The sequence below is a fragment of the Pseudochaenichthys georgianus genome, chromosome 9 (assembly GCF_902827115.2).
Source record: "Pseudochaenichthys georgianus chromosome 9, fPseGeo1.2, whole genome shotgun sequence".
Taxonomy (NCBI): Eukaryota; Metazoa; Chordata; class Actinopteri; order Perciformes; family Channichthyidae; genus Pseudochaenichthys; species Pseudochaenichthys georgianus.
In genome coordinates, this window is record NC_047511.1 from 30,653,165 (window position 1) to 30,663,994 (window position 10,830).

Sequence of the window (10,830 nt, forward strand, 5' to 3'; positions counted from 1 at the left end):
ATCTAACGGATTGAGTGTGTATTGCATTAATATAAAGGATGAAAACTCGCCCTTTTGCTTTGTTGCTAAATATCTGTATGTGTTATAAGGGTAGAAATTGTATTTAAATTATACAAAACACCCTCACCTGTAAATAATTTGGATTTACGTCATTATAGGAAGAGTTAATATCGGCTTCAGCCACACCTAAACCATCAGGAAAAGACGGTTGGTGAAGCAAGAGGTTACTCCTTTAGTACTTCCGTATTCGCCTCTCACATATAGAATACTTACATTGCTTCTATACTACTACTTGATACTGCTTTATTCATAAATCCAGTACAGGTTGACTATGCAGAAAAAGATGGCAAATCTATCGATAGTCGTATGCATGAAAATGCTAATATTCTCAAAAATTGGCTTTACTTAAGTTGTTTAACGAACATTCAATACGCATGCGCAACACGAAGTTGCTTCTGCAAGTCAAAGGTGGAATGCTAGCCCTTTAGATAGTTAAAGTTGTCCTTTACGATCATTTGAGACCCTTTTACATCTAGAAACACTGCTCGATAGGAGGTATACGGTATACACATGCTGGGTGGCTTTTGGGCTTTCTCGAATGGTGTAAATCAGCGGCGCTTGTGTGAACTATCTTGACATTGTATCTTCTTTGGTCACGTGATCGAGTTTCATCGCTGTGATGATCACATGATTTGTTGTGTATATGATAAAGAAACATGGCTGCCCACCTATCGTACGGTAGAGTCAATTTAAACATCTTGAGAGAAGCTGCACGAAAAGAGCTTCGAGAGTTTTTGGACAAATGTGCGGGAAGTAAGGTAAGGAAATCACACTTATAAATGTCAAATGGCCGAAAAAGTGACAGTTGTGCATATCCACGAAGCTGACAGTTAAGCTAGCCTCTTGGGGCTGTCAATGCTCGGCACATAATTCAAAATACTTGCAGTTTCTATAAAACTGAAGTCATGTTTTGATTGTGAATAGACTGACAATGTATCTATTTATTATTGTAACCAGTAGCTTCATAGGAGACAATGACCGCAAAGATTTCCACATAGAGATGTTTTTTCAGATCTTGCTACTTGTATACATTACTTTATGTGCTCTTGCTCTTCAGGCCATAGTTTGGGATGAATATCTGACGGGACCTTTTGGACTGATAGCTCAATACTCTCTACTGAAGGTAAGTGATCTCTGTGCACTGCATTTGTTATTGTTAAGTAGCCCACACACAAGTCACAGGTCATGAATCTGAAGTTTTCAGATAGTAAACACATGTTATATGCTTATTACTGGGTTTTCCAGGAACATGAAGTTGAAAAGATGTTCACCCTCAAGAGTGGCAGACTCCCCGCTGCTGACGTCAAGAATATCATCTTCTTTGTTCGTCCCAGACTGGAGCTCATGGACATCATCGCTGAGAATATCATCAGGTCAGTTTCTGTCTCAAAAACCCACATTTCAAACCATGATAAAGACAGTCTTATATGTCCACACTTTTTAACACTTTTTTCCTGGATTTTGTGCTTTCAGTGAGGACAAGATGCATTCCCCACGAGACTTCCATATTTTGTTTGTTCCTCGGCGGAGCATGCTGTGTGAACAGCGGCTGAAGGAGCAGGGCGTGTTGGCCTCCTTCATCAACATCGAAGAGTACATCCTGGACCTGATCCCCTATGATGGAGACCTGCTCTCCATGGAGTATGAGAGTGCTTTCAGGGTGTGTTGAATTTGTTCATCCCAAAATGAATATATATATATATATATATATATAATAATATATAAATATACTTTACACATTAAGTATTTATTTGATTTATGTAGTAAAGATTTAAAATCAACAAGCACTTGGCGCATGTTTTCAACACAATAACATTATTATACTTCATCCATGTGAAAACATGGCAATTGTAATCTGCAAAAACAAAAAAAACAAATGTATTCTTTTGAATTTTAACATTCATAAGCCATTTTACCTGTGGACAAAAAAGTATTATTTTGCATCCTAGCTGTGATTTATTTCTAACTGTCATGATGTGTTTTTACTCCCTCTTTTTTTGACAGGAGTGCTACTTAGAAAATGACCAAACCAGCCTCTACCACACTGCCAAAGGCCTCATGACCTTACAGGCCCTGTATGGCACCATTCCACAGATATACGGGAAAGGAGAATGTGCAAGGGTGAGTGTGGTGTTAGGAGGAATATTTTTGATCATATTTGATTGTTTATCTTTGCCGGGACACACAATATTTAATCAAATATATTCCCCTTCAATAAATCCTGGCCTCATTTTCAGCATTCAATTTTCTTTACACCAGCTTGGCCAGACAACCACAACAATAGAACAATTCAGAATGATAAAATAGAACAATATACTTTCTTCTCTCCTCATCTTGTATTTTTTCTTTTCCTTTTTCTTTTTGGTTGTTGTAAAAATACTTTTATTTTTGTAAATACTTTTGAGATCCACTGTAAAAAAATTATAATAACAAATGCTATAAAAAATATATACAGTAGGAAATCAAAACCTTACTTTTACTATAAAAGCCAAAATTAAACGCCATATGAAAAACTACGAAATAAGACCAAAACAATAACACTTACCAAAATAACATTAAATAATAATAACCAAAATGATGATTAATATTATTCGGACACTGCTAACTGCACAGGCTTGTTAGCATCCTGGTGAGTGAATTGAGTTTGACAGAAGAAATGTTGTGCTTGTTTTCAGCATGTTGCCAACATGATGCTGAGGATGAAGAGGGAGTTTGCCGGCAGTCAGAATCAGATCCTGCCCGTGTTCGACACTCTACTCCTCCTGGACCGCAACGTGGACCTGCTCACTCCTCTGGCCACGCAGCTCACCTACGAGGGACTCATCGACGAGGTCTATGGAATCACTAACGGTAAGAAAACACCTTTATTGACTCTTTCATCATTATGTGTGGAGAAAACTTCTTTAAATGTTAGTGCACCAGAATCCTCTACAACACCTCCTTAAAATAAATTCACTTTGAACTTTTAGAAATTAGAAATTAGATCTTAAACCTACCGATATCCACATGTCTTTACTGTAAAACTGTTAACTGTATGCTGCTTTCTGTATTATTTTCTTACATTAAAACATTTTGTGTATCTATATAATTGTCTACCATAATTGCAATATTCTAGGGATTTGTATGTAACTGTATTTAATTTTTTACAACTTAATTATTCTAACTCATCTATCAAATATAATTTTCTCATTCTGAATATTTTAATTAATATCAAAAGATTGCCTCTTCTCTGTTAGTACATTTTTCTGTTTGGTTTTTCCTTTTCTTTGTAAATTACTATGTTTCGTTGTTGTTGTAGTTGTTGTTGTTGTTGTGCCCGCAATATAAATAAAATTGGGTTAATAAACAGTCTGAAGTAAATGCACTCTTACAGTTACGTCACACTGTGTGTTTCTTGGATGTCTGTTTCTTTTTCCATTTTAATCACCAGCCTGTTTTCTCCCTCTGACTCACAGGTTACGTCAAGTTGCCTCCTGAGAAATTTGCTCAGAAGAAGCAAGGAGAGGCGAGTAAAGATTTGCCCACAGAGCCCAAGAAGCTACAGCTAAACTCAGCAGAGGAGCTGTACGCAGAAATACGTGACAAAAACTTCAACGCGGTCGGAGCAGCGCTCAGCAAGAAGGCCAAAATAATTTCAGCAGCCTTTGAGGTTGGTTTTGTTTCAATATGATGATAGTGTAATTTTGTGTAATGCAAAAATGTTTAAAGAAATGTAGTTGCACACTAATTTGCATGCTAATTTAATTTAATTTAAATCCTTGTTGCATTTCACCCTCTAAAGTCATAACGGAAATCCATGAGGTTAGGGAAGTGATGACGATCACTAAGAGATAAGGTGAAGTGCTAATTGTTCCAGCAGAAGGCTTAACGAGGCCAAATTGAAATACTATTCTCTAATCGGCTCAGGTATATCGATTGCAACACAAACTACATTAGTGGAGAGAGTTGATAAGCAAAATAGCGTGACATCAGAGGTTATAATCCAGGAAAGCAATGTAGACAAAATAATCTTATAATTAGAAATGTTTTCACAAATGTAATTTACTCCGTTTGTGTAATCATTGTTAATCCTGAAGGAAATGTCAACAAAAATGGGTTATTGTGTGCCGTGTGGGAGCTGTATTTCATAGGAACAAACTGAAGATGGGTCAAACTGTCTAAAAATAGCCCTCTAAACTTGTTACATAATTTTTCATTTAAACATTTTTGGTGTAGCGGTGTCTTTTTGTGGTACATAAATTGGTTTCCATCATTTAAATGCTGTTTCTAAACATGTTAAAAGTTCATCAAGTAACTTTTTTTTGTTGTCTTTCAGGAGCGTCATAATGCTAAAACAGTGGGAGAAATCAAGCAGTTTGTGTCTCAGCTGCCTCACATGCAGGCAGCTCGAAGTTCGCTGGCTAACCACACTTCTATAGCCGAACTGATCAAGGACATCACCAGTGCGTAAACAAGTCCTTTCTTCCCCCAAATAGACCCATTGGTCCAATCCCTGGAGTTCCACACACACACACACACACACACACACACACACACACACACACACACACACACACACACACACACACACACACACACACACACACACACACACACACACACACACACACACACACACACACACACACACACACACACTCTCTCTCAGTGGCGAAACTGTGACGCGCTGGGGGGGGGGGGTGCTAGTGGAGCCTCGCAGATGGGGGTGCTGCAGCCCCATCAGCACCCCCCCCCCCTTCCCGCGTCCATTCGCAATGTCTCGCTGTCTCGCAGCTCCCACGCAGCTCCCACGCAGCTCCCACGCAGCTCCCACGCAGCAAGCAGGAAATGAACCCAGCTCACACTGTCCGCTCCTCGCAGCAGCGAGGCTCGCTGCTGCGAGGCTCGCTGCTGCAACGTCCCGCCAACACGGCACCAAGACCCCACGCAGCATTCTCATCTGTTTGTCATTACTGGTGTCATTTTCTGGTTTCTAACAAACGCCATTGTAACACATAAACACTGATGTTCCGCTGTAACGGTGGTAGACTCATCAGAACAGAGTGGGAGAGCTGACCAATCAGAGCACAGTGGGCTCACAGGGAGGGGGGGGCAGGAGCTCCAACAAGCCATGTAGGACAGAGAGTGAATACATATACTATACAGAGATGCTATATGAGAAACCAATAATAAATCTATTCTAGTAGACCTCGACAATGGAATTATGATCAGTAGAAATGGCCATGTCATGGGACCTTTAAGCTTATAATGTGATAAAAAGCTAATTTAATGTCTCTTCTTCCAGCATCTGAGGCCTTCTTCGACAATCTGACAGTTGAGCAGGAGTTTATGACTGGAGTAGAAACGGACAAGGTATTTTTAATCTTACTTCATATTGTTATTTAAGTCTCACATCAGTATTTTTTGTATTTAGTGATGATTTTTTATTAGAAATGTTTGCATGATGTTATACCTAATCTATTGGTGCCCTATAGTTCTGATGAATATTATTTGTATGTCCAGGTGAACACGTATATAGAAGACAGCATTGCCCAAAAGGATCCACTGATCAAGATTCTGCGCCTGGTTTCCATGCAGTCGGTCTGCAACAACGGCCTCAAGCAGAAAGTGTTCGACTACTACAGGAGGGAGATCCTGCAGGTAGAGTCACAGACAGAAAGATTAGATTTTGGTCTTTTTTGTGCCCATACTGTACAGTCCTTCATCAACAAAGAAAATACTTGTCTAGTGAACTCAAGAAGAAAATCTAATATTACAATTTATTACTATCAAATATTATTATTTGTCTGAATAAATCCTTATTAATGTTAACTTATTAAATGATATTAAAAGCAGTTTATTGTAGTGCAGCCTTTGAATCGAGGAAAAGACTATCTAGTGTCAAAATGCAATATCGATAGTATATCAATTATATTTTTTGTTTTAAATAATGTCTTTATTTTGTTTTACATAAAGACCTATGGTTATGAACACATACTGACACTGAACAACCTAGAGAAGGCGGGTCTTTTGAAGCTTCAGTCAAACTCAAGGAACAACTACCCCACTATAAGAAAAACCCTCAAACTGTGGATGGAGGATGCCAATGAACAGGTACAAGACTTATTAAATGAAGAAACAACAATACATGATTTAACCCATCAGTCTTTAAGGATGATCTTAACCTCTGACCTTTTCTTTCTCAGAACCCCAACGACATCTCCTACGTGTACAGTGGCTACGCTCCACTAAGCATCCGACTGACCCAGGTGTTAGCCAGGCCCGGGTGGCGCAGCATCGAAGAGGTGCTGAAGATGCTTCCAGGCCCGCACTTTGAGGAGAGACAGCAGCTGCCCGCCGGGTTGCACAAGAAACGTAAGGACCGAACAAACTGTTTGCTCGCTAAACAGAGTAAACGTCCTCCTGCCTGCTGCATGTAGATAAGACACAGGCTTTGTTTCTGTGGAGTCAAACGCTGAACGGCAGGAGATTGATGGCACAAAGCTGACAATGCCACAGAGCCACTGTCCGCGTCTGTTGAAGAGAAGGCTTGATAAAAAAAACATGCTGTGCTTCATTTGTCAGTGACCACCGCCAGTAATTTCCTTCAGTTTTCCTCCATGTTTTCGCATTGGCAATAAGAGGTGTTACACTGATGGGAATAATGAATTTAATTATAAAGTGAATTTGAAATGTGCTAATTAGAAATGCAAGTCTGGGCATTTAGCCGTTGACTTGTTTCTACAGGCCTGCGCTACATTGGATTTTAAAAGGTGATAATGGAGGACTAAAATCTAAGGGAAGGATGACGTATTTATTATTTAATCCATGTCAATGACAATGTCCAAATATGGTGCTTTGGAAGAAAGGGTTTTTAGTTGTTTGTTTAAAGTGAGCGATGGCAAAAAAATTCGAAATGAATCTTATTGTAAAACTGAAGAAAACCATAGCATACAATATACTCTGGCAAATGTCATGAAGGTATGAAAAAAACTGCCAAAGACTAAAACACGCAGAAATGTCTTTTGTGACGCTTAAATTCTCATTAGCTGTTATATTTTCGTAGTGAGTGACTTGCATCTTGTTTACTTCCGCAGGTCAGCAGGGGGAGAATCGAACCACGCTGGTGTTCTTCCTCGGAGGAGTGTCGTATGCAGAAATAGCCGCTCTTCGTTTCCTCTCTCAAATGGAAGACAGCGGGATGGAGTATATTATAGCCACCACGAAACTCCTAAACGGTACAACATGGATCAAATCCCTCATGGACCGGCCCGAGGCCCAGACCTCCTGAGTCACCTGCGTGCACACCTGGCCACATCAAACACCCATCCATCAGAAAACCTCAGCTGCCGTTTTTTATGTCTATATCCGTCTACTGCAGGTGTTTCATTGATGTGTATCCAACATTAGGCTCTTTAAAGGTGCCCTGTGGAGTTGTATTTTCTTCACTTGGTGTAACAGACAAAAATATGTTTATCCTTGCAGCCTGACAAACATGATAAACGCATTTCAGGATATTTGCAAAGTTGATTTATTAAAGTGTGTTATTTGCATGCTTTCATGAGTGCCTTTACTGGTGCTTTTTTGTCCAGTACTGCCAGCAATTGAAAACCATTGGAATCGTGTGAAAACATTTACTGCCTCATGCATGTGAGGATACAAATAAATTGTTGACCAACCTGTAAAATAATTGCTCCACCAGGTGTATAAACTGTACAGGGTATCTTTAAAATGTTTGCAGTCCCAGGTAATATAATATAAAAGTGGTTCAATGCTACTCTCATTAATCCCTTTGTCCTCTAGCTTCTTGTCCTGCTTTACTATGAAGTTAATGTAAATATGTACGTATGATACAAATAGTTGGGATGTTTGAGATGATGTCATGTATAAGATGATAAAGATGCACTTCTTGAATTTTTGTAAGGCTTTTGTAAGGCATACAATTACAAATAAAGTCTTAACTACCTGAAATCAAATTTGGATTACTTTGTCATGTTTTGCTTATTGTTTTACTTGATAATTTCCAGAAAGGCAAGCTGATCAGGGAGATAAAAGGCAGAGATGGGAGTGTATCCGTCAGCGGCGGTCCGGCTCTCTGAAGGAGCAATTAGCTCACCAACAGGCCTCCGATCAGCCGATAATGGCCATGTGCTGTCTGGAGAGCTCAGCCCATGGCCGCACATGATTTGACAGCGCAGGACACTGATTGAATTAGGAGGCCATTTGCTCCGTGTTCCGGTAGAGGGTTACTGTGCTACAGGAGGGTGTTTGATCTCTGTTTCAGTCAATACCCTCTCCGTGCCTTCTACACTGTGATCATAGGGAGACCTGCTGACAGCTCTCAGATATTTTGGTGACCTGTTCTTAGGTACATTTATGTTCATTTCCTACATGTTGATTAGCTGGAAATCTTGTGCCTTGAATCAATGGATCAGAAGATACTTAATTATGTTAATTGCAAGCTTGAGGGTTAAATATCTGACACTGAAATCCCTTTGTTTGAGGAGCAGGTGCACTGAAGACTTAAACTCCCATTAGATCAATCCCAGGGGATTCAGATCTGTGATCAGTCATTGCTTTTGGCCCCTCCTCTGCCATAGGGGCTTGAAACGCCCAAAGCACAACACACCAACTTGGACTTCAGGACTGGAAGCAGAGGAGCTACTTAATTATCTTCTCCAGCCCCGCTCCAACGGCACCGAGGTATGATTGGTTTAAGTTTTCATTGTTACTATATAAATTATATCTTGATCTTGCTTGTGAGTTGTTCCTTCATTTTCTGACTCCCTCATGGCTCACATCAGCTTTTACTTGAAAGAAAAAATGTATGTATTTGTTTTACACAGCAAGCTGCGTTTTCTATCTTTTTTTATATTTATTCTATACAATTATACATTGAGGGAGAACTGTCATTTTAATCCGAGCCAAGGTTCATACAATTAATGGAGAAACAACTAAAATCAAAGAACAAAAGTATACATGGATATGTCAATTAAAACAAAAATTAAGGAAAAACAGCAATTAAAGTAACGATCAATAACATAAGTTATCTAAACGAAAAATATTCTTAGGTCTTAAAGTCGTGTTGCTGCATGTCTGTCTAACATCAATGCTGGAGAACAATCTGTAGTCTTTTTGACAAAGAAAGTGGATCAATATTGAACCAATTTAGTGCAATTCACGGATAAATTATTAATAGTGTTCTTTTGACAATAAAGCCTCTTCAGCTTCTAAAAGGCTAGAAATAAATCGATTTGCACTTCTGATATAAATAAACCTGCATACTTAAATAATACATAAAGCACTAAAAAGAATGTACTTACATCGAGAGGTACTCAAATATTTTAAATAAGTTAAAGTAGTAATACCACAGTGTAGATATACTCACACACTCAAGTGACTCAAAGTACTATTTATAGTATAACTCTATTTATAATTATATACTACTAATAAGTATAGGCAAATAAAATATATATTGGGCGGTGGTGGCGAAGTCGATAGGGACTTGGCTTGGGAACTAGAAGGTCACCAGTTTAAGTCCCCGAAAGACCAAGTGCTACCGAGGTGTCCCTGAGCAAGGCACCGTTCCCCACATTGCTCCCCGGGCGCCGTTCAAAATGGCAGCACACTGCTCCTAACACTAGGATGGGTCAAATGCAGAGAAATAATTTCCCCATGAGGGATTAATAAAAGTTCATCTTAATTAATTATAAAGTACCATAAAGTATTTCCTCTGCACAAAGGCCCATTTCAGAAAAATATGTATTATGAGGTTCATTTTTAATAATTTGTCTCTGTAGTAAAGTATAAAGTAATATAAAATGGCAATACCTCAAGTTAAGTACTTCAAAATGGTTCTGTATGTCACTTGTTACTGCTTGAGTAAGTATAGGATTAAGGACCATACAAGTCATTTATTGTATCTTATGTTCTTTGTCTTATTTTATTATATTACCCTGAGTGTTAGTGCAGTGAACGACCACCTTGTTCACATTACAGTTGTTTTCTACTTTTGTATTCTATTGTGAAATTCAAATTAAAAAGGTGTGTGTTTGCAGGATGGGTGGAGGTGAGAACATGGGACAGCTGGCTCAACCTTGTCGCAGGCAGAAGATGCAGCAGGACCATCTGGATGTGGACCCGTTGTTTATCCGCTTCCTCCGGACGTTCAAGGAAGTCCTCAAATTTGTTCTCTTCAGCTACACGGTGCTGTTTGGTGCTCTGCTCCTTGCCAGATGGACCACTTATTTTATGTTGGGGAAATGAAAAGAGAGTGACTGTTGACGAATGAGCCTGTTCACAGACTTAGAGCTCATTAATGAAGTTGATCAGGCAGACCTGCTCTGGATTTGTGGTCTATGCAGTTCCTATCAATTATTAATGTCTCCCACACTCAACAATAACAACTGGCCTGATCATGTTTGCTTCTCCTTTTGATTAACACTCTGCATTAGTGCTCACAGCTACAGTGTTAGGTTTTAAAAAAATTATCCAAACAGGGTTTTACAGGCACTTAGATTGAATGATACTCATGTTAACCATGCCAACTTGCATCAAATGTGTTTGTTCACAATGCTTAAATGTACAAATTAGAAATGGTTATATCTGCTGTGTTGCAAAATGACCACAGTGAAGCTATAAAACAGTAATGTATGGTTGTGTAGCACACAAAAAACAGTATTGTGTATTCTTGTAGATAAAATCTTGAAAGCTATCTTTTTCTTGTGGAAGCACATGTACAATATGTCAAAACGTTTTATGTTAATAAGACATAAAAGCAGTGGGACGTCA

The 10,830-nt window shown here is 39.0% G+C and overlaps 1 protein-coding gene across 1 annotated transcript; it reads left to right on the plus strand.

The window, feature by feature from the left end:
• The first annotated feature begins 686 nt into the window (after positions 1 to 686).
• On the plus strand, positions 687 to 8,015 carry vps33a (VPS33A core subunit of CORVET and HOPS complexes). Its single transcript, XM_034091819.2, has 13 exons — positions 687 to 818; positions 1,118 to 1,183; positions 1,306 to 1,433; positions 1,534 to 1,720; positions 2,065 to 2,181; positions 2,736 to 2,910; positions 3,516 to 3,709; positions 4,376 to 4,502; positions 5,345 to 5,412; positions 5,563 to 5,700; positions 6,016 to 6,153; positions 6,246 to 6,414; positions 7,137 to 8,015. Exons 1-13 carry the CDS (start codon positions 717 to 719, stop codon positions 7,328 to 7,330), a joined length of 1,803 nt encoding a protein of 600 aa, XP_033947710.1. The 5' UTR covers positions 687 to 716; the 3' UTR covers positions 7,331 to 8,015.
• The last annotated feature ends 2,815 nt before the right edge of the window (positions 8,016 to 10,830 follow it).

Excerpts from the sequence above, each read along its gene's own strand:
- vps33a (XM_034091819.2), top strand. The coding sequence starts at position 717 with ATGGCTGCCCACCTATCGTACGGTAGAGTCAATTTAAACATCTTGAGA. Across the intron at positions 1,434-1,533 it reads ATCGCTGAGAATATCATCAG|TGAGGACAAGATGCATTCCC; the intron begins GTCAGTTTCTGT and ends TTGTGCTTTCAG. Across the intron at positions 4,503-5,344 it reads ACTGATCAAGGACATCACCA|CATCTGAGGCCTTCTTCGAC; the intron begins GTGCGTAAACAA and ends CTCTTCTTCCAG.